The following is a 24,330-nucleotide window of genomic DNA, read 5'->3' on the forward strand; positions in this document are numbered from 1 at the left end:
TGCCCGGTCCCCAGCGCGCGAGGCTGTTGCTCACCGGCGGTGTAGGATACCCCAGCCACTGCTGTTTATTCTCCAATATTTGCCCGCAGAATCACGGCTCTCCGCTTCGTACCTTGAAGCCAACCGCCTGCGATATTCTGTTTTTAGGGATCCAGATCTTCTTACATCTCCGGCTGGTTTCGTGGGTGCTCAGAGTGGTCTGGTAGCTATCCAGCTCAGTTCCGGGGACCAGTTGAAATAGGGTCCCCTACTCCTCTGCCATCTTTCCTCTCCTCCCCCAGAGTCAGCCTCTTTGTGTATCTTTCTCTCATCTCTTTTTTTACCATTGCATTTTTTTATTGAGATATACTCACATAAAATTGACTGTATTCCAATGTACAATTTTTAGTATATTCAGAAGTTTATGCAGCCATCACCACTGTCAGAACATTTTTGTCTCCCCAAAATGAAACCCAGTACCCATTAGCAGTCATTCTTCATTTTCCCCTGCTCTCAAGCCTTGGCGACCACTGAGCTGCTCCCTCCCTCCCTCTGGAATTGTGTAGTCTGGGCATTTCACTTAAATGGAATCATACTATATGTTGTTGCTTTTCCTCTTGGCTTTTCTCACTTAGCATTATGTTTTCAAAGTTCCTCCATGTTGTAGCATGAGTTTATACTTTATTCCTTTTTATAGCTGAATAATACTGCATTGTATGGATATACCACTTATTGTTTATTTATTCAATCGGTTGGTAGACATTGGGGTTGTTTCCACACTTGGTTACTGTGAATAATGTTGTATGAACATTTGTTTACAAGTTTCTGTATGAACGTATATTTTCAGTTGTCTTGGGTATTGGAGTACAGTTGCTGATAATTATATGGTAACTGTTGAACATTTTGAGGAACTCCCAAACTATTTTCCACAGTGGTTGTACCATTTTAAATTCCCAACAGTTCTGTATGAGGGCTCCAATTTAATTCCTCATCAATGCTTGTTATTATTTTTTTTTATTACACCCATTCTAGTGGTTCTGAAGTGGTACATCACTGTGGTGGTACATCATTGGTTTTGATATTCATTTCCCTGGTGGCTAATGATGTTGAACATCTTTTCATGTGTTTATTGATCACTTGTTTATGTTCTTTCTTTTTTTTTTTTTTTAAGATTTTATTTATTTGACAGAGAGAGAGACAGCTAGAGAGGGAATACAAGCAGGGGGAGTGGGAGAGGGAGAAGCAGGCTCCTGGCTGAGCAGGGAGCCTGATGCTGGGCTCAAGCCCAGGACCTTGGAATCATGACCTGAGCCGAAGACAGACGCTTAACGACTGAGCCACCCAGGCGCCCCGCCCCTGTATATCTTCTTTCAAGCAATGTTTGTGCAAGTCCTTTGCCCGTTTTTAAATTGGGTTACTTGTTATTTTATAAGTGAGTTGTAAGAGCTCTTGATTCAAGTCCCTTATCAGGTATGAGTTTGCAAATAATTTCTTCGACTCTATGGCTTGTCTTTTTGTTCTTTCAGCAGTGTTTTTCACAGAGAGTAAGTTTTTAATGTTAATGGAGTCCCAACATATCAACTTTTTCTTACATGGATAGTGACATTAGTGCTCTATATACAAACTCATTGTGAAACCAACGGACCTACTTTTAGCTCTGTGATCTATTTTGAGTTCCTTTTTTTTTTTAATTGTGGTAAAATATACATAACACAAAATTCACCAATTTAGGCATTTTTAAGTGTACAGTTCAGTGGCATTTGAGTACATTAACATTGTTGTGCAACCATTACCATTGTCCATCTCCAGAACTTTTCATCATTTGAAACTGAACTCATTAAAAAATAATTCATTGTTTCCCTTTCTCTCTATCCCCAGACGACCACCATTCTACTTTCTGTCTCTTTGAATCTCATATAACAGAATCATGCAGTATCTGTCCTTATGTGACTGGCTTATTTGACTTAGCATGATGTCATCAAGATTTAGCCAAGTTGTAGCGCTTATCAGAATTCCTTCCTTTTCATGGCTGAATAATAGTCCATTGTCTGCACATACTATATTTTGTTTATAAATTTATCTGTCAGTGGACATTTGGATGGCTTCCACCTTTTGGCTGCTATAAATAACGATGATATCAACATGGGTGTACAAATATCTCTTTGAGATCCTGGTTTCAGTTCTTTTGGATATGTACCCAGAAGTGGAATTACTGGATATTTGGTAATTCTATTTTTAATTTTTTAGGAACCGCCAGGCTGTTTTTCACATTGGCTATACCATTTACAGTACCACCAACAGTGCACAAGGGTTCCAGTTTCTCTACATCCTTGACAACACTTGCTTTTTTCAGGTTTTTAAATATTTTTTCTTTTTAATCATAGCCATCCTAATGAGCACGAGGTACTATCCTTGTTGTTTAACTTTGCATTTTCCTAATGATAAGTGATGTGGAGCATCTTTTCATATGTTTTTTTTGTCCTTTGCCCATTTTTTAATCAGTTTAGTTTTTTGGTTCTTGAATTGTAGGAGTTTTTTAAATATATAATCTGGGTAATCCTCATTGGATATATGATTTGCAAATATTTTCTTCCATTCTGTGGGTTGCCTTTTCACTCTGTTGATAATGCCCCTTGATGCACAAAAGGTTTTCTTTTTGATTAATCAGATTATCTGTTTTTTTCTTTTGTCTCCTGTTCTTTTGGTGACATTGGGGAAAGCATTGTCAAATCCAATGTCAGGAAATTTTCCTATGTTGTCTTCTAAGAGTTTGTAGTTTTAGCTTTAACATTTAAGGCTTTGATCCATTTTGAATTAATTTTTTGTACATGATGTGAGGTTAGGTCCAGCTTTATTATTTTGCATATTATGAATAGCCAGTGTTCCCAGCACCATGTGTTGAAGAGACTATTCTTTCTCCATTGAATGGTCTTCACACTCTTGTTGCAAATCATTTGGCTATCATACAAGTATTTATTTCTGGACTCTCTATTATTATATTCCGATGGTTTATGCTGGTACCTCACAGTTTTGATGAACTTTGTTGTATGCCTTGAAAGCACGAAATGTGAGTACTGCAGTTTTCTTCTTTTTAAAGATTGTTTTGGCTGTTATTTCAGGGTCCCTTGAGATCCCATATGAATTTTAGAATGGGTTTTTCTGTTTTTGCAAAAAATGGAATTGGGATTTTTGTAGGAATGACATTGAATCCATAGATCCTTTAGGGCTACTCACATCTAGACAACATTAAGTTTCCTGATTCATGAACATGGAGTGTCTTTCTGTTTATTTTTGGTCTTCTTAATTCCTTTCAGCAATGTTTTGTAGTTTTCAGTGTTGAAGTATTTTGCCTGCCTGGTTCATTTTTCCTGAGAATTTATTCTTTTTGATGCTATTGTGAAAGGAATTGTTTTTGTAATTTCCTTTTCGGATTGTTCATTGTTAGGGCAACTGAGGGGTGCCTGGGTGGCTCAGTCAGTTAAGTGGCTGCCTTAGGCTCAGGTCATAATGTCAGAGTCCTGGGATTGAGCCCTGGGTCAGGCTCCCTGCTGAGCAGGGAGGGAGCCTTCTCCCCCGCCCCTTCTTCGCTCATGCAGTCTTTCTCTCAAATAAATAAATAAAATCTTTTAAAAAATGCAGCTGATAGGGCGCCTGGGTGGCTCAGTCTTTAAGCGTCTGCCTTCAGCTCAGGTCACGATCCCAGGGTCCTGGGATCGAGCCCCGTGTCGGGCTCCCTGCTCAGTGGGAAGCCTGCTTCTCCCTCTCCCACTCCCCCTGCTTGTGTTCCCTCTCTCCCTGTTGTGTCTCTGTGTCAAATAAATAAAATCTTAAAAAAAAAAAAAAAAAAAAGGACCTCCTGGGTGGCTCAGTCGTTAAGCGTCTGCCTTCGGCTCAGGTCATGATCCCAGGGTCCTGGGATCGAGCCCTGTTTCGGGCTCTCTGCTCAGCGGGAAGCCTGCTTCTCCCTCTCCCACTCCCCCTGCTGGTGTTCCCTCTCTCACTGTGTCTCTCTCTGTCAAATAAATAAAATCTTAAAAAAAAAAATGCAGCCGATATTTGCATTTTTTTTGTTTGTTGTTTTTTGTTTTTTTTTTTTTTTTGGTCCTGCAATTTTGCTGAATTCATTTATTAGCTCTAAAGTGTTTTTTTTTTGTAACCTTTAGGGTTTTCTATATGTAAGATGATGGCATCCCCAAACAGAAATGATTTTACTTCTTCGTTTCCAGTTTGGATGCTTTTTTTTCCTTATGTAATTATTGTGGCTAGAACTCCCAGTACTATGTTGTATAAAAGTGTTGAAAGCAGGCATCCTTTTCCTGTTCCTGATCTTAAAGGAAAAGTTTTTTCAGCCTTTTCACTATTGACTGTGATGTTAGGTGTGGATTTTTCATATGTGCCATTTATCATACTGAGGTAGTTTTCTTCTATCCTTTTTAAGATTTTTTATCATGAAAGGCTGTTTGTCAAATGCTTTTTCTGCATTGTTGGAGATGGTCATATGTTTTTCCCCCTTTCATTTTAATGTGATGTGTTCCATTGATTGATTTTCATATGTGAATTTTTCTTACATTCCAGGAATAAAGGTCACTGGGCCATGGTATTAGAACCCTTTTAATAGGCTGCTGAATTTAATTTGCTAGTATCGTGTTAAGAATTTTTGTGTCCTTAGAATAAGGGAAATTAATCTGCAGTTGTCTTTTCTTGTAGTATCTTTTTCTTTGGTACAGGTAAATGCTTTCTTCATAGAATGTGTTAGGAAGTGTTCCCTCCTCTTCATTGAGAGTGATTGATTTTAATTCTTTAAATGTTTGGTAAAGTTTACCATTGAAGCTGTGAGGGCCAGGGCTTTTCTTGGTTGGGAGGTTTTTGATCACTGACCCAATACCCTTACTAGTTCTAGGTATATTCAGGTATTCTATTTCTTCATCATTCAGTCTTAGTAGATTGGGTGTTTCTAGATATTTGTCCATTTCATCTAGTTTATCCAATCCATTGTCCTACAGTTGCTCATAATACTCCTTTATAACCTCACTTTTGTTTCCAGATCTAGTAATTTAAACTTCCCTCTATATTTTGTGGTCAGTTTCACTAAAGATTTGTTAATTTTTTGATAGTTGGATGATTTTTTGTTGCTTTTTTATTCAGTATTGCATTTATTTCTGCTCTAAGCCTTTATTGTTTCTTTCCTTTTTCTTGCTTTGCTTTAGTTTTGCTTTTCTAGTTTCTTACAGTGAAAACTTAGGTTATCGATAGCAGATTTTTTTTTTTTATAATAAGGCATTTACAGCTAAAAACTTCCTTGTAAGCACTGCTTTAACAGCATTCAACAAGCTTTGATATGTTGTGTTTTCATTTTTGTTCATCTGAAAGTTTTGTGATCTTCCTTGTGATTTCTTATTTGACCTATGGTTATTTAGGTGTATGTTGTTTAATATCTACATATTTGTGAGTTTTCCATGTTTTTTATGTTATTGATTTCTAGTTTCATTACATTGTGGTCAAGAGAACATAATTTATACGATTTCAATCCTTTCAATTTATTTAGACTTGTTTTATGATATTTCTGTGTACACATGAGAAGAATGTACTGCTGTAGTTGGAGTGTTCAGGTAGGTGTTTGTTAGGTCTAGTTAGTGTAGTGCTACTAAAATCTTTCCTTCCTTGTTGATCTTCTCATTGTTCTGTTCATTATTAGAAGTGGATATGGAAATCTTCAACTATTATTATTGAACTGTTTATTTGTACCTTTTATTTTTAAAGGGTATTACAGTTCAGAATAGCCAGAGTGATGTTAAACCTCTAGTCACTTCTCTTTGGGAGAGAATTATGGTCAGCTTAGGTTAACAGGACTGGGTCTAGAAGTTGTTTTCCCTTTCAAGCAATACAATGTTAATTCCTCAAATTAGAAAAAGAAAATTTCAGTGCTTCAATATTTCCTACGATGCATAGACAGTCTTTTAAACAGAATGCTGGGGACCATGTCTTTTATTCACCTACAAGCTAACTTCAGTATGCTAGGAAAATCATCAGTTTGCACCCTGGAGCGAAGGCCTTCTGGCTCCATTTTAGAGTGGTTTCCCTTTATTGATTTTCATGGTTATATGTGGACTGTGGGATGAGATTGGAGAACTACAAAAGGGAAATCAAGAAAGTTTTGAGTTTAAACTTAATCATGAGGGCAAAGGGGGGTGGTTGTATCACTTAATGATTGCTACATAAGAAACTACCCCCAAATTTAGTGTCTTCAAAACAGCAACCATTTATGACAATTCTTTGGGCTAGGGTCAGCTTGGGGTTCTTCGCTGGATTTGTTTGGAGTTACTCACACTTCCGTAGTCATCTGCAGGCTTGATGGAGTTGGGTGATCTAAGACAGCCTTGTTCCTCTGTCAGGCAGCTGGTCACGGCTGTTCAGTGGTTGGCCCAGGTGGCCTGAATAGGGAGGACTTAATATGCTTTCATCCTCCTGTGCCAAGAAGGCATTTCCATGTGGTCTTGAAGACCTCTGGAGGCCTAGCGTCAGAAGTCCATGTTGTCGCTTCACCTGACATCTGTTGGTTTGAGTCGAGTTGTTAAGCCTGCCCAGATCCAGGGAAGTGGAGAAATAGACTCTATCTACCTTGGGATGGCATAGGCAGCACAGTCATCCTGTGAAAAGGTTATGTGCACAGGAATGAGGTTCAGAACTCGTAGCTCAGTCTTGCAGTCTTCTGCGGGTGTCCTAGGATAACATAGGTATTTTAGAATGACCACTCTGAGTATGGTATCAAGAAAGATTTGAAGAAGGAAGGGAAGAGAAGTCAAGTTAGAGTTAGGAGGCCATTGCAGTCCTCTGTAGGAGAGATGAATGAATAAAGACATCACCACATACTTATCATCTAAACATCTCAGGTTGTTCCGTACTGATCTATAGAGGGGCAGATGGAGAGAGGAGACGTTGAACTGATCCAGAGAGGCTGCACTAGATCAGGCTCAACTGGAAATAATTGGTTAGGTTGTGTTAAAGTTTTTCTGATAGCTCAGATAATTTAAGGGAGAAACTTGTGATCCTTTTTTTCCATCAGCATACTGGCCACCAAGAGCTTAGGAAGAATTGGAAGGAAGGCAGATTTATTTTTGTCACCTTCTTATATCCAGTTGCCAACACTAAGTTCCCACCATACCAAGGCCTGCCTGCCTGTCATAGTACATTTCTCTCATGTATCACTGGTACTGGCTAGGAACAGTTAGTTCAATTAAAGTAATTTATGTAGAGGTGAGAAAAAGAAAGTGTTTGCATTTTAGAAGAGGTGCTTGTTAAACAACTTCTAATTGATATATCTGAGCATATAATACATAAACAAAATGCAGGTTGTCTGGTTTTTGTTTTTGTTTTTTTTTGTAAGGTGTTAAAATAGCATAATGTCCTAAAATATATCACACAGATTAAAGTGTGTATCTGTTTTTATGTTTAATCAGCATGGCCACCACATGGGTCTCTACCCTAGTGGTCTCCGTAAATAGAACTTTATTGCCTACAAAAGCACCAAACCAAGGAAGCTGCAAATGAGAAATAAGAGTTGCCTTCTTATGCTCCCTATGCGCTGTTCTCAGGGGTTTTTGAGATTCTTGTATGCGTGATGCTTAATAAATAAAATGATTCAAGAGCAACAGTTGGGCTATTTATTGACATGCTCACCCAGTGTTCAGAAGCAATTGTTTTGTAGTGTGGAGTTGGTGACTATCGGAATTTTTACCCAAATAACTAGAAATTATTAGTAAGTGCATATAGGCTAGTTCACTTTTTTTAAAATTCATTTTTGCCACTGCTTCTAGTTTTTTTTCTGTAGATTTTAAAACAGATTCCAAACATACTGTCAGTTCACAAATACACTAATGTGTATCTCTAAGAGATATGGATCTTTAAAAAACACACCTTACTTCAATACCATTAAGTTACAAAGAGTATAATTCTTTAGTATCATCTAATATCCAGTTCATTTTCAAATTTCCATGATTGTTTCAGAATTGTCTTTTTTCCAGATAGTTTGAGTCAAACCCCAAAGTCCCAGAGTATTGCTTTTGGTTAATATTTCTTACATTTCTTTTAATCTATATACTAACATAGTTCTCCCTCCTTTTTCTTTTTTTCTTTGCGCATACCATTTCCTTGTTGAAGAAACTGGGCCATCTGCTTCAGAAATTTTTCTACATTTTGGGTTTTGCTGTTTAAAAGATCAGAGAAAAAATGTTAGTCTCTGAAGAAGAGATCCTGCTTCCATCTCACAGATTTTGTAGAGTGCTTACTACTATAGTGGGGTGAGAGAAGGCTGTTTGGATACATCATCGAACAAAGACAAAAATCCTTTCCTTCATAGCATTTAAATTACCATTCCATGGGCAGTAGACAAAAATGAATCATAAAGTTTGTTGGAAATCCTCTAGAAAACAGTAAGAGCAGAACAAGGGGTTAGGGAGGTGTGGGACCTTCTTGGACTAGTGGGGTGTGGGGCTGACTGCCCTGGAAGTCTTACGAGGGTGGAGCAGAGGGGTTGCAGGGATCTGATTTACATTTAAAGGGGGGCACTGTGGCTGCAGTGCAGTGGGTGAAGGAGCAAGGGTGGAAAGCTACTCTATAACCTGGGCAAGAGGTGGTAGAGGAGTAGATGGAGGGCAGTGTGGGGAGAGCCAAGGGTGATGGCAAAATTTCTGTCTCTAGCGGCTAGAACGACTTACGCAGAGGGTCCCAGAAGGCTTGATCGCAGGCAGAGGCTGAAAAGTTGCTGCCATTTCCATTCACTATTTTGTTGGTAAAGGACTATTGAAAACTAGTCCTTTTTGGAAGATTATGTTAAAGGCCTTTTGGTTTGGAGGGGGTGAGTTGTTAGATGCTTAAATTTTTTTTTAAACTTTATAAAATGCTTTCTGTTTTTGCAAATGTCTTATTTAATGGCATGTAAAGGTACTTTTCATTGGACATGGCAAAAATTTAGAAATTCACGAGTTTGTATTTTTAATAACATTTGTTCTTGGCTCTTTGAAAATTTTCAAAACTACAAAAAAAAGTTAAAAGTAAAATAATATTCCCTTCATCTAAATTCAGCAGTGAGCATTTTTTAACGTTTGCTTTAGGAAGTACGTACATACCGTTTTGGTTTTTTTTGCTCTTGTTGCTTTGCCAAACCGTTTGACGGTAAGTCGCAGACATCAAGAATTCCCAAATGGTTATCTGTTGTAAAGTCCGTATTCATATTTTACCCTTCTGTTCCCTGTTCCTCCAGGATCCCCCATTTTGTTGTGTGACTCTCGCATCCTTCGACATGTATGAGTCTCCTGACCTTTACTTCCGTCTTTTATGACATTGGCATTTCTAAGGAGAGCACGCCTGTTATCTTGTAGAATGTCCCACAGTCTGGATTTGTCTGATTGTTTCCTCACGATTAAATTCCAGTGAAATGTAGATTTACTTCTACCTTTTAAAGACTTAAAAATATAAGCATAAGAATAGTGAGGGCTTTACAGAGTCTTTTGCAAGCATCACTTTCAGTTACTACCAAGTGGTAGCAAGGTGCCTAGTCTTGTAATAAGCGTTGTCATAGAATCAACATTAAGTTGAAGGGAATTTTAGGTTTATCTCCAGAAGTCATAAACTGCAGACAATTAGCAGAATAGATACAGTCTTAAAATGTAACAAACAGAAAGTTGGATTTTGACCCCCTGGTATGGGCTGTGTTTTCCTTATTGTTCTTCCTCCCCCACCATTTAAATCATCTGTGCTGCCCCTGAAGCTTTTGAGCAAGTGACCCATATGCCCACCTCTCTCTTTACATAGCTAGAGAAACCAGGCTTAGAAAGGCCAAGTTGCTGAGGGACACATAATTAGTAAGAGACAGAATAGTCAGATCTTGGAACCTCAGTCTCTTAAAGACCCAGTTGATTCTCAACCAAAGCTCAGTTATTTGCAGTCATGGGACAAGTGAAAAAGTTTATAAGTTTGCCACCTTCTGTGATTAGGCAAGGAATCAGGGATGCCACAGAATGAAGTTTTATCGTATATAATATAGGTAGGTCCTAAGCTTATTTTATACAGTCTTTATTTTGTGTGTTAGATACCATTTTAGCAAAATTGATTTCTTTTATCTGTCTACTATTTTTCATAATAACTTTCTTCCTTTTTTAGCTACAAGGCTTTGGCAGACCAAGTGTGTATCATGCTGCTATTGTCATCTTCCTAGAATTCTTTGCGTGGGGCTTGTTGACAACTCCAATGTTAACTGTAAGTATTGCTGAACAGGTCCTTGTTTATGAAAGCAAAACAGAGGTTCTTAAGCATATATGCCCAGGGCCAAATGTTTAGGTATGTGTTTGAGAGAATCTCTTGACAGTGATTTAAGACTGCTTATTCCACTGTGTTGTTTCCACTGTGTAGACTAAGAACTACCTGCAACAAAACACCTGGGCTGCACGTTAAATATTCTTGGGTAGCAAGGCACTCCCACTGAGCCAGAATCCTGGAAGTGCTGTTAGTGGACTGTAGGTATTTAGGAAGACTGTGAAGATGCACAGGGGAAATTATTGCAGTTTTGTTGAACTTTGTAACTTACTTTGTATGGATGTAATGGCCTTTGACTAAGAACATAGGAAATAGATTGGTAAGTACCTTGTAACAGTGATCATTGCCCTATTTGGTAGCTTACTCGCTATAGCCACTTCTTTGCAGAGGCTGTACTGAATTTCTTAGCCAGAACCTGGATATTTGATATGTGTTGTGGTTAGAGGGAAGGGAAATGCCTAAGAAAGCGTTGGCATGTAGATTTTGGGTGCTTAATTACTATTTTATTTTTTTAAAAAAAGATTTTATTTGAGAAAGTGCACATGCACGTGTGTGCGCAAGCAGGGGGAGGAACAGAGAGCGAGAGAATCCCAAGTGGACTGAGGACAGAGCCCGACAGAGGGCTCAATTTCAGGACCCTGAGATCATGACCTGAGCCAAAATCAAGAGTCAAACACTTACTCGACTGAGCCACCCAGGTGCACCCCAATCACTAACAATTCTAATAAAAATATTTTAAAATTGAAGAAAAAGATATTTTTAAATTGGCCTTACATTTCAGTTGTCTTAAAAATCATTGGTGGTTAACTCTTCCCAGTCACCATTTTGCTTTACCAGAGAATCCCTTTGGATACAGATAAACTTTGGTTCCAAATTAGCTTTAGAAAACAGGGATCTTTAAAGGGTGGCTATTAGCCATACATAAGACTTTGCTATGTTTAATTCTTCTGGTGCATTTAAAATAAAATTTGATTTAATTAAAATGACAGCTTGAATGGAACAGTCAGCCTAAAGGATTGCCTGTGTTTTTAAACCTCTATTTTATTCTTTCTCATTATACTACCTTTTCCTTCCTAATGCTTTACTACAGAAGGTAATTGGTTATTAGTTAATGGGGGTAAGTGGTCCCCGTTTTAAGTTTCATGAGCCTGCTGTGTTCACCACTGTTTGGGCTACCTATGACACAGCTGGTGCTCAATAGATATTTTCTTTGAATAACAAGTATATGCATTGTAGGCACACGTGTTGTGTCCTTGAGGGATTGTTTCTCTGAGACCTGTTTTCAGTATGAATATAGACACAACAGGCTACTCATTGTAAGGAACTATGTTACTTAATTTTTGGTCTAGGCTCTCTCACTCTGTCCATGTCCATGTCCATGTCCCCCCCAGCCCCCATGTGTTAAGCGTTTTAAATAGTTTAAATAGTATTTTTCTAAGACAACCAGAAATCCGCTGTAGTGGTTCAGCAGGTTTCTCAATATAGAGTTAATCCTATAATCATGCTCTAGTAAGAATTCAAAGTGAAGAATACTTTAATATTTTTGAGGCCTTGTTAGAAATTCTAAGGGCGCCTGGGTGGCTCAGTTGGTTAAGCGACTGCCTTCGGCTCAGGTCATGATCCTGGAGTCCAGGGATCGAGTCCCACATCGGGCTTCCTGCTCGGCAGGGAGTCTGCTTCTCCCTCTGACCCTCTTCCCTCTCGTGCTTTCATTCTCAAATAAATAAAAAAAAAAAAAAAAAGAAAGAAATTCTAAAACCACCTTCCAGACAGTTAAAATCTTTGGGGACCTTTCTGGCCCTAGACCAGATTGTCAGATCTCTTTTAATTTTAATTAATTAGCTAATTAATTTTAATATGCATCCAAAGACTGATGTGCCTTTCTTCTTACTGCCCAATGCAGATAATTTTCCTAGGCATTCTTTGTCCTCGTTAGACCCTGGAATGCAACCTTAGAAGCCAGCTAAAATGCTGTTTTATTTTCTCTTTGCAGTTTCTGAGCAGTTTTGCTGCTTTCAAAGATTTGGTTAAAATAAACATGTGAGGAGTACAGGGTTGCTACATCACTCTGACACACTATACCATCATAGAAAAAGTGTTGCTGAGTTAATAGATGGGTTCATTCTCTCTTTTCTGAGCTCTTGGTGTTACTAAATTAAGCTAAATGTCCTTTACTGTCCTATCTCCCTTAGCCTTTACATCACAGTTTGCTACCTCTGTTTCTGTTCTGACGTGGCAGGGCTGGTTCCTTTCACCTTCTTTATGGGGGGTGGGGGGGAGATTTTCTCTGGCATATCCCCTCTACTTTCTGCCTTTTCTGGTTGTACAGAGAACTGATAATGTTAGGTTGTTTGATGAGGAAGGGACAGAATGAGGGTTTGTTTATTACAGCAGGACTTCGTTGATCCTCTTCCTTGGTGTTGGGGTTTACTGTCGTCAGTTAACTAGTTCTTGGCATCCTGCATCTATCGCCCACTCTGGTGTAACTATTAGGATGATGGTTCATGTGTGGGTTTTTTTTTTCCATGCCGTAACTAGTGGACAGCACTCTGTCCTCTTTCCATCAGGTGAGAAAAATAGTCTGAAGTAAGGATTTGGAGATACAGAACGGTACCCGCATATTAGTATTTTGTCCAGTCTGACTGCCTGCATCCTAGCACTCATTAGAAGAGCTCTGTTTGAAGTAGTACAGAATTGGAGACTTTCCAGGATGGCGGAGAAGTAGGAGACCTTAGTTTTGTCAGGTCCCAGGAATTCAGCTAGATTGCTATCAAATCATTCTGAACACCTGTAAACTCATCCAGAGATCTAAGAAAAGAATTGCTGCAATTCTACAAATAGAAAAGTGACCACGTTCTGCAAGAATGACAAGACAAAAACTCAGCTCAAAAAAGAACAAGAGAGGGTACTGACAGCCAGAGACCTAATCGGTATGGATATAAGTAAGATGTCAGAACTAGAGTTTAGAATAACGATTATAAAGATACTAGCTGGGCTTGAAATAAGCATAGAAGATACTACAGAATCCCTTTCTGGAGAGGTAAAAGAACTAAAATCTAATTAAGGCAAAATAAAAAGGTCTATTAATGAGATGCAATAAAAAATGGAGGCTCTAATTGCTGGGATAAATGAGGCAGAGAGATGCCATTCCCATTGGAAATATGGACTTGGCCCTGCTTATAGTCATTCCCATCCCATTGCTGCTTTTCTGACTAGGTCTTAGTTTGCATTTCAGGGCCTTGGGGCTGTTAACTTACACAGCCAGGGTGCCAAGACTGGTGGCAAGTTCCCAGTCAGTCCCTGAACGCTTGGTGCTTAGCTGGCTAGGGTATTCATGGGGATGGGTAAAGATTTAATTTTCTGTCTTACTGGTACATGAAACAATTTGTGTTTTGACCTTGTGTCTAGTGATTTTGCTGAATTCACTTACTAATCCTGTGTTTATCTGCAGATTTTTGCATACACGTTCATATATTTTGTTAGTTTTTAAATCTTCCAGTCCTTTTTCTTTTTCTTTTTCTTACTGCATTGCTGTGACATTCAGTACAGTGTTGAATAGAGACGATCATAGTAGGCATCCTTATCTCATAGATGATTTCTGTTGGAAAGTGATTCAAAATTTAAAACTCACCACTAAGTATGTTATTTGCTATAGATATGTTTTTGTAGATACTCATTGTCAGAGAAGGGAAATTCCCCTCTATTCCTCTTCTGCTTACAGTTAACTAATTAGGTGTTAAATTTTATCAAATGAATTTTCTGCATGTAACTAGATAACAATTAGATTTTTCCTTTATTTGAGTAATGTGGCCAGTTATATTGATTTTTTTAATTGAAAGATTTTGTTTATTTGAGAGAGAGAGAGAGAGAGATTACAGGAAGGGGGGTAGAGGGAGAAGCAGGCTCCCCGCTGAGCAGGGAGCCCGATGCAGAGCTGGATCCCAGGATTCTGGGATCATGACCCGAGCCGAAGGCAGACATGTAACCGACCGAGCCACCCAGGTGCCCAGTTAGTACTGATTTTTGAATATTAGGCCACCCTTGCATAAATCCCACTCACTTAGTTCTGATATATATTTATAACTAGAAGCTTGTACTTTTCATCCCCTTCACCCATTTCACCCACCATCCCCTGCCTCTGGCAACCACCAGTCTGTTCTCTGTGTTTTGTTTGCTTCCACATATAAATGAGATAATATGATATCAGTCTTTTTCTGTTTGACTTATTTCTCTTAGCGAAATGCCCTCAGGGTCCATTAATGTTGTCTCAAGTGGCAGAATTTCCTTCCTTTTTAATGGCTGAATAATATTCCCGTGGGGGGGGGACAGTTTCTTTTATTTTTATTTTTAATTGAAGTACAGTATGATATATTAGTTTCAGGTGTACAACATAGTGATTTGACAGTTCTACACATTACATAGTGCTCACCGTGATAGTTACCATCTGTCACCATACAGAGTTTTTACAGTCTTAATGACTATATTCCCTATGGTCATAGATTGTTGCATGTCTATTATCTTAATTTCTAAACATTTGGGGACTTTTCTAGATTGTATTATCAGAGATCATATTATGAATTATTTCAGTTCTTCAAAATTTGTTGAAGCTTGTTTTGTATACTTGCGTATGGTTAATTCTGATAAATTTTCCATATGATCTGAAAAGAACAAGTATTCCCTGGAGTAGTATTGTCTATGTGGTAAGTATGTTAAATTTGTTAATTATGTTTGATGTCTTTTATATATTCACTGATGTCTTTTGTCTACCTGTTCTGGCATCCTTCAAGAGAGATGTATTTCTCTTCCACTTTTTACGTTATTGTTGTGCAGCTAAATTCTGTATTTTTTTAAACACTACAGTACATTGTATTATTTTATACAGTCAGTATTTACCCTGATACTTATCCATTCTGATGTTCTTCCTTTTCTGTATTTCTGTGCTTTCTCCTATAATCAGTTCTTGAAGACTTTTTTTTACTTGTTTTGCTTTGGTGCAGGTCCCTGTGCAGCACATTGTTTTTAATGTGCATAGCATTTTTTGGAATGACTTGGAGGACACTTATTTTATTTTATTAAAAAAATTTTTTTTAAGATTATATTTATTTATTTGACAGAGAGAGAGCGAAAGCAGGAACACAAGCAGGGGGAGTGGGAGAGGGAGAAGCAGGCTTCCTCCTGAGCAGGGAGCCCAATGTGGGACTCGATCCCAGGACTCCAGGATCATGACCTGAGCCCAAGGCAACGCTTAATGACTGAGCCACCCAGGCGCCCGGCACTTACTTATTTTAAAACTTTCTTCTGTTTCCTACCATAATTTAGTTATTTGGCAGTGAGGCAGATTATCTTTTTCTATTTGTGTTCTTTTTGTGCCTTTCAGTATTTTCAGAATTGTTACTGAATTTTATACATGCTTATATTTACAAATGAGGGGTAGATCAGAGATGGTGAAAACAAATGTCTTCTGGGGCTAGGCAAGTAATGTAAATGTCAGAAGTGGTGTTGGAATGTTGTAGTTGGAATACATGCTCCTTCAGCTGCAGCAGCCACTGTCTGCTTACTCAGCTAATCAGTGATGTGGCAGTTGAAGCCCCATGTTTTGAAATCTTCTGAGTTCCTGTGACATGCTAGAAAATCATACGGAGTATGATTTTTCCTAAAATTTACACAGTGACAATTATCACACTTTGAAAAACACAAATACAAGTCAGAAAGAGTATCAGCTTGCCAATTTGCCACCTGTGCCCTAGACACCTCTGGTAGTTGGAGTACTGCCCCGGTGGACAGGCCTGTTCCTCAGAATTGAATGCAAGCACTGCTTGTAGGAGCTCTTGATTTATGACAGTGTGGTTGTTCAGAGATCCCTCTATAATGATGAATTAGTTTATTGTGTGATTGTAGGGCTTTATGCTACTCTTGGCAAACATAAGGAACCTGGGGCATTACCATTTTTTAATCCTATCCATTTGGTTCTGCAGGTATCCCATTTAGTAATGTCAGTTCAGAGAACTATGCTGTCTGATCCTTATGTTGGGCACAGATACGGAGGTCAGCAGCCTTGAGAGCAAGATACCAGCAGCTCATTTTATAACCGTTTAAAAACCTCTTCAACTATGGATGTTTTTCCTCCTCCAGTGCTGAATCTTGGTTTTTTTTTTTTTGTTTTAGTTTTTTTTCCTGGACTCTGGGAAATTTACGTTTTCAAAGATCTTTTTTTTACCCCACTTTCACATGTTATTGTTGCTTCAACTCTTTCAGGGTTTCCTGTCTGCTGTGTATCATCCAGAAGTCCCTCACTATTCTTAGCTTCTCAAGAACACTGTAAATTTAGTTTCCCATCAGTGGAATTTTAGGTAGAAGTAACAGAAATAGAGCTGTGTGTGTGTGTGTAATGTGTAAGCATATAAACATACATACGCGGTTATTAGCTTCATTGTACTAGAAGTCAGTTCAACTCTCTAAACTTTCAGTTATTAGGAAATACTATTACAGGGGCGCCTGGGCGGCTCAGTCGGTTAAGCGGCTGCCTTCAGCTCAGGTCATGATTCCGGGGCCCTGGGATCGAGCCCCACATCAGGCTCCTTGCTCAGTGGGGAATCTGCTTCTCCCTCTGCTGCTTCCCCTGTTTGTGTTCTCTCTCTTTCTGCCAAATAAATAAATAATTTTTTTTTAAAAAAAGGAAATACCATTATATTTAATGCTTACAATAGTCCTGAAGAATAAAGGCAATATCTTCCTTAAGTTTTATTTTATATAGGAAGATGTTAAAAATGAAAGCTTAGATTTCTATCAGAAATGTTTAATAAACTTTTTATCGTTAGGTTAAATTATATACTGTATTTAATTTTTTTTAATTTATCATAAAATGGGTAGAATATTGCGGTTTTGTTTACAGCTGCTTTATTTTATGAAGACTTGGCTTTTTTTTATTGACTTATTTATCCAATAAGATTTAACTGCTTTCTTCTCCACTCCCCCCCCATTAGGAAAATGAAGAAGAATTTTGAAAAGTACAGATCGAAAATTCTTAGAGGAACTTCCTGCATCGTGGCACTGTTGCCCAGAAATGGTCCCTCACATAGCCAGGCATCCCATTAGATCTCTTCAGTTTAATGTACAGCCCAGTAAATGCATACTCCATTGTTTATACATGCAGATGGTTTTGCCAGACTTAAGTGGTTGTCTCCTGTTTCTGGATTGCATCATCTGCACAAGTGAATGCATGTTTGGGTCGTTTTGAGGGTAGAGTTGTTTTAGGGGAGGTCAGAGGACAGAGCCGGAGGCAGTGGAGGATCGGTGCCGGTGCCCCTTTGACAGCAAACAGGCAGCCCTGGGGTTGGTGTAGTATTCACAGGAACTTCTCCACCTTCTGTTTCCCCCAGCAGAAACTGTGAGAAAGCCTGTATACACAGGGAGTCTGAGAAATGTCTGTATGCTCTCAGCCTCAGTTTGACAGAATATGTAAGGGGAGAACAGAGGGTTGTGAGACAGTAGATACCCACACCCAGTGGCACACCCAGGATTAGAGAAACATTTTAAAAAATATACTGACTTTCCTGTGTTTTGCTGTTTCACCATATGATGCATGTAACAAATGAAACTGTTAAGTAGTTCTGATAGTGATTTTCATTCCATTTTCTTTAAAGAAAAGTTTTATATCTCTGTATCCTATGAAGTGTGTTATTTTTGAGAATTTTCTGAGAACTCTAAAGATTTTTAACATGTGATATTTGCTGTCCCTTATCTACTTTCTTATTTTTCCATTATAAATAGGTAGAGTTCAAATGCCGCTAGCTGAGATGACAAACCTTTTCTAAACCTTAAGAATAATCTTGTTAAGGGAAAGGTTGGAAATGATTTCTGTGAATGCATTTTACTTTCATAGCATTCCATGCAAACTTACTGAAGTCTAATGTCAATATCTTCACCCTCATCCAGGACAGCAGTGTCAGCACGAGTGAGGTGAAGGAATGTAAACACTTCATTTAGTTACCTCGTTTATTCTAATGTCATTAAGTCTTCTAATTCCACACAATTAAAAATAAAACCTCCAGGGCGCCTGGGTGGCTCAGTTGGTTAGGCGACTGCCTTCGGCTCAGGTCATGATCCCGGAGTCCCGGGATCGAGTCCCACGTTGGGCTCCCTGCTCGGCAGGGGGGTCTGCTTCTCCCTCTGACCCTCTTCCCTCTCGTGCTATCTCTCTCTCTCTCTCAAATAAATAAATAAAATCTTTAAAAAAAATAAAAATAAAAATAAAACCTCCAGGACACATCATTTTTTTGGGTGCATCACTGTTCATTTATATTGACCATTTTCTTTGCTGTTTATTTCATGTTGCATCTCACATCTTAGTCTAGATTATTTTCCTTCTGGAAGTACATTTTTTTGTATCTCATTAGGTGGAGTCCATAAGTTAGTAGACTCACTACTGTTAAGTTTTTGCTAGGTTAAAAATTGTGCTCAAAACACATTTTAACCAGTTATAGAATTGTAGGTGGGCATTTGTCTTCCTTTCCTCGTTTTGTTGATGATAGGATGGCATGCTTCTTGTCTGGGCTCCATTGTTACTCTTACGAAGACATCTTATTTGAAGCCAGTCTGTATTTCTCTTGCTGCTTTTAAGTTTTTTTGGTTTGTTTTGGTTTGGTTTGGTTTTCTGATTGTGAGTTTGGATTTCTTTTTATATTGCTTAAAATTTATTATGCTGCTTTAATCTCTGCCCTGATGTCTGTCATTGGTTCTAGTACATTCTCAGCCATTGGCTCCTGAAATTTTGTGTCTGCCTCATAAAGAAGACAAGTTTAATTGAAGTTGTGTCATATTTTCTTATAGGATTCTCTGTGTCTTTTACTTTCTCTTTTATTTTTTGTCTTTTTGTCTCTCCATGTTGCATTCTGGATAGTTTCTGTTGACCTACTTTTGGGTTCAGTAATTCTCAGCCATGTCTAATCTTATCAGATATCTCCATTGAGTGAGTTCCTAACTTAAGTCAATACATTTTTCTGTTTTGGAATTTCTTTTCTTTTTAAAATCTGTGGACTTTCTTACAGCTAGTTCAAAAATTTCAAGCTTATTTTCTATATCTTGGAACATAGTAAGCATATTTTTTAAAGATTTTATTTATTTGAGAGAAAGAGAGCATGCACGTACCAGTGGGCGAAGGGGCACAGAGAGAGAGAGTCAAGCAGACTCCCTGCTGAATGAGGAGCCTGACACAGGGCTTGATCCCAGGACCCCAAGATCATGACCTGAGCCAAAGTCAGATGCTTAACTAACTGAGCTGCCGAGGTACCCCAAGCATACTCTTTTTACATTATTTCTGTTAAGTAATTCCAGAATGTGAAGTTGTTGAGAGTCTGTTTCTATTATATACATATTCTTTGTTGCTCTTTCTTGCTCATGGTGTCATATTTCATTTTGTATCTGATTACCTTTAATTGTGTCCTGGTCATTATATTTGAAAAAAAATATATGGTTGATTTGAAACCTAGATGATGCCTTTTCAGGATTGATTTTAGATTTTTTCTGTTAGATATCCAGAGGTGCTACCAGTCTGGAATCACTGTGATTCAAATTGAAGGCTTGAAGTTTCCTGGACTACCTAGGTCACATGAAGCTGGGCTGCAGGTTCATACTTGAGCTTATATAACCTTTTGTGGCACCTGCTTAAAATTGTTGGTGGTGAAGGGGGCCCATTAACAGTTTGTGTTTGCTGCAAATGCTTTTGTAAGAAAAGCACCTGAGTGCTCCTGTGTAGGTTCTTGCTTTATTTAGATTTCTGCCTCATTATTTTTTACCTTTTCATACTTTAAGGATATTTTACATATTTCGCTGATATTTAAAATGTTTTCAGTCCAGGGTTCATCTTACTTACCTAACCTAACATTAACAGAAGCAAAGTCTTTCTCTTTAATTTGTTTTTGAATTTCTCTTGATGTTTGTTTGCTTTTTGTAGGTTCTACATGAAACATTCCCTCAACACACATTCCTCATGAATGGTCTCATTCAAGGTGTAAAGGTAAGAACAGTTTTTGTGTGGTTCACAGGGAACCAAAGGCAGGAATCCTTTAGTAGTTTAAGTCTGGAAGTTTAAGTGAAAAGTAGGGAAATAATCACTATTTGTTCTGGAACCTAAATCTAAACTTCTACCTAGAGTATTAATGTCAAAATGAAACATAACCCAAGACCATAAGGCATAGAATGGTTTACTGGTAAAAGCAGTACTTCATTTTTATTAACATGTGTACAACAGTTTATAAAGTGTTTAATTATGTGAGGCTTTTAATTGCCCTGTCTATCATATTCTTGTCTGCTTTTGAGATTGACTTTGATATTGAGGAAGAAGACAGCATCAAGATTTCGTCAGCTATATAGTCGTCTTTTGTCAAAGTTTGTGTTCTAGTCACAACTGAGTCCTCGACCATGTAATTAATTAGCCTTAATTCATTGTTTAAATTTTAATGTGATATTTATCAGAAAAGCTTATGAAAGATTAGAATGTTATGTTCCAGTCCCACTTCACAGTATAGTCAGTCTATGGGAATAGTGTCCTGTGTGTCCCTCCTAGCTTGGATGGTATTGATCTGTGAGTTGAGGAGCACACAAAATTATATCGTAGTAATTTGCTGAATTTACAGCTGGGAGCAGCATTATTTGTAATGAATGCTATTTATTCTTTTCCTAGTTTCAAAAAGAATTTGAGTATGCTTACAATAATGGCATTTTATTTTTTACTTTTTTATTTTTATTTTATTTTTTTATTTAAAGATTTTATTTATTTGAGAGAAGAGAATGACAGAGGGAGAGAGAGAGAGAGAGGATGAGAGGGTCAGAGGGAGAAGCAGACTCCCCGCCGAGCAGGGAGCCTAATGCGGGACTCGATCCTGGGACTCCAGGATCATGACCTGAGCCGCAGGCAGTTGCCCAACCAACTGAGCCACCCAGGTGCCCCTATTTTTTATTTTTTTTAAGATTTATTTATTTTAGCGAGCATGAGCAGGGGGAGGGGCAGAGGGAGAGAGAGAGAGAATTTCCAGCAGACTGATGTGGGCTCGATCTCACTACCCTGAGATCATGACCTGAGCAAAGTCAAGTCGGACACTCAACTGACTGAGCCACCCAGGTACCCCTAAAATGGCATTTTAAATAAAGGTTGAAGCAAGAAGTTTTTAGTACTCATTGAGAAGAGGAATATGATCAAGAATCTGGCATGTGGTCATTTAAGCACCTGTTTGTGATCAGCATAGATGAAAAAGAAAAAATAAGTGAGAGAAAGCATTGATAAAAATATAACGTAAAGGGCGCCTGGGTGGCTCAGTTGGTTAAGCGACTGCCTTCGGCTCAGGTCATGATCCTGGAGTCCCGGGATCGAGTCCCGCATCGGGCTCCCTGCTCAGCAGGGAGTCTGCCTCTCCCTCTGACCCTCTTCCCTCTCGTGCTCTCTATCTCTCATTCTCTCCTTCTCAAATAAATAAATAAAATCTTTAAAAAATATATATATATATAACATAAATTTATCCTTACAGTAGATTCTTGGGGAAGTTATTCCATAGACCTTTTTATCTTGTGGACTAGCTACTAAAATGTGTTTTAGTCTGGTTTTGCAAAATAGAACCAGCTAGATCTGTACTCTGAAGCCGAGCGGTGTGCTACACTTTGACCTAGAGACACCTACACTGTTACTCTAAAAAAAATGTAAAACACAAGGTATTTGGATTGATTCAGGGGCTTGGACAGTGGCTTATTCCACTTCAGTATATACAAACTTTAGCTCGTTGAGCTTTAATAAGGACTTCTGTCCTGTACTGATAGGTTATTGTGTAAGGGGTAGGGATAAAATGACAGCACCTACAGCAAAGTGTAGCTCTGTTAAGATAGCTTAATGTGTGTGTGAGCACAGTGAAGTGAATGGGGCTTCAAATTGCATTAGCTTTAAATCTCTGTTCAGCACCTATGACCTTTGTTACGGAAGTCACAGAGATCGTGGGATCAAGCCCCGTGTTGGTCTCCACATTTAGTGAGGAGTCTGCTTGAGAGTCTCTCTCCTTCTCACCCTCCCCTTGAGCTCGGTCGCTCTCTCAAATAAACAAAATCTTTAAAAATAAATAAATAAAAGATCTTTCTAACCAGGGTGATTATTACAGGTTAAATGAACTAGTATATGTAACCCTATTAGCACAATATCTTCATGTGCTGACTAAAATGTTGCAAGGAGAAATATGTAAAAAGCAAAAACTATTAGAAGGAAATCTTGGTGACCATTTTCTTACCAGTTTGGGAAAAGATTTTCTTTTCTTAGGAAAAGAATTTATAAAGGAAAAGATTGAGGCATTTACATCAGTATTTTAACTTTGGTAAGTCAAAACCACCATGATAAAAATTAAGACAAGTGACAAAATGTTCTTTGCAGCATGTGAAATAGAAGGAGGAATACATAAAAGTGCTCTCAAAGTAAAATGTTATGAAAATGATTGATATCCCAGAAGGGGAAGGAAGGACGTAAGCTAGCAGTTTACAAAAGATGTCAGTGTAGAAATAGGTTTATCACTAGGAAGCAATGAATCCCAAATGAAATGAGATTATATTTTCTTTTTTTAAGATTTTATTTATTTGACAGAGAGAGAGAGAGAGACAGAGGGCAAGCACAAGCAGGGGAAACGTCAGGTAGGGGAGAAGCAGGCTCCCTGCTGAACAAGGAGCCTGATGTGGGGCTCAGTCCCAGAACCATGGGATCATGACCTGAGCCAAAGGCAGCTGCTTAACTAATTGAGCCACCCTGGCGCCCCGAGATTATATTTTCACATAGACATTGGTAGAAAAGTTTAAACTGACAATAACTAGTTTATTTTGTGGTAAATTGGGTCCCCATACATGGTTGATGGAGGATAAATTGGTATAGCTTTCCTAGAAGGCAGTGTTTAAAGAACCTCAAAGCAGGGGCACTTGGGTGGCTCAGTCATGAGGCGTCTGCCTTCAGCTCAGCTCATGATCCCAGGGTCCTGGAATCTAGCCCCACATTGGGCTACTTGCTCAGCGGGAAGCCTGCTTCTCCCTCTCCCACTCCCCCTGCTTGTGTTCCCTCTCTCGCTGTCTCTCTCTGTCAAATAAATAAAAATCTTAAAAAAAAAAAAACCTCAAAATATTCACTTATTTTAACAAAGCAATTCTGTTTCTAGAAAATTGTTCTAATCAAATAGTTAAGAGATTCAGGTAAAGGGCTGTTTGTAATAGTAAACATGGAAGCAATTAAAATGCCTTAAAATTAGAAGTACTTTATGGCACAGCCATATGATGTAATACGGGTACATGAAGAACACATTTTTGAAGAATACTACATAATGTGTGAGCCAAAAAGGTTGTAAAACTAGAGTATGGCTTTTGTTTTGTTTTTACCAAAATACATGTGTATAAGTAGGGGGAAACGTGATTAAAACGGAGTCACCTGAAGCGTGAAAGCATATGGATTTATGGATGATTCACAGTTTTCTTCTTTATGTTCGTTCTTTGTAGATTTTCCACAGTTACTTGTACTTTGTAAGTTTATTGTTGTAATGCATGGGTGAGAAAGTTCATATTTGGGGTGAGCACCCATAAAAGATACAAGAGGAAACAAATCTGTGTATTCTCCAGTTTCAGGTTTTTTCCTCTGGCAGCTATATTCAGATGAAATTCACACACCATGAAAGTCACCCAGTAAAAGTGTACGTTCCATGGGTTCAGCGTGTTTACAGACTTGTACAGCCATCAGCACAGATCTACTTTTCTGCTTCTATAGATTGGCCTGTTCTGGACATTTCGTATAAGTGGAGTCATACTGGGACGCCTGGGTGTCTGCTGGTTCAGAGTCCAACCTTGGTTTTGGCTCAGGTCATGATCTCAGCGTCATGATATAAGCCTCGCGCTGGGCTCCACGCTCAGCATGGAGTCTGCTTGTCCTTCCTGCCTCTGCGTGCTTTCTCTCTCTCTCAAATAAATAAAATCTTAAAACACTTAAAAACAAACAATCAAATGGAATCATACTATAAAACAGTCTTTTGTGACTGT

The 24,330-nt window shown here is 38.4% G+C and overlaps 1 protein-coding gene across 1 annotated transcript in view; it reads left to right on the plus strand.

Moving 5' to 3' along the window:
* The window catches only part of SLC71A2 (solute carrier family 71 member 2), a 71,264-nt gene that overhangs the window by 20,425 nt on the left and 26,509 nt on the right, over positions 1–24,330 (plus strand). The window contains exons 2-3 of the mRNA XM_028093054.2: positions 10,138–10,233; positions 20,243–20,305. Of these exons, the coding sequence (XP_027948855.1) occupies positions 10,138–10,233; positions 20,243–20,305 (159 nt within the window). The remainder of the gene's footprint in view (positions 1–10,137; positions 10,234–20,242; positions 20,306–24,330) is intronic.

The sequence above is a fragment of the Eumetopias jubatus genome, unplaced genomic scaffold (assembly GCF_037043125.1).
Source record: "Eumetopias jubatus isolate StellerSeaLion01/CBP00866 unplaced genomic scaffold, mEumJub1_p1.0 scaffold_15, whole genome shotgun sequence".
NCBI classification, from domain to species: Eukaryota; Metazoa; Chordata; class Mammalia; order Carnivora; family Otariidae; genus Eumetopias; species Eumetopias jubatus.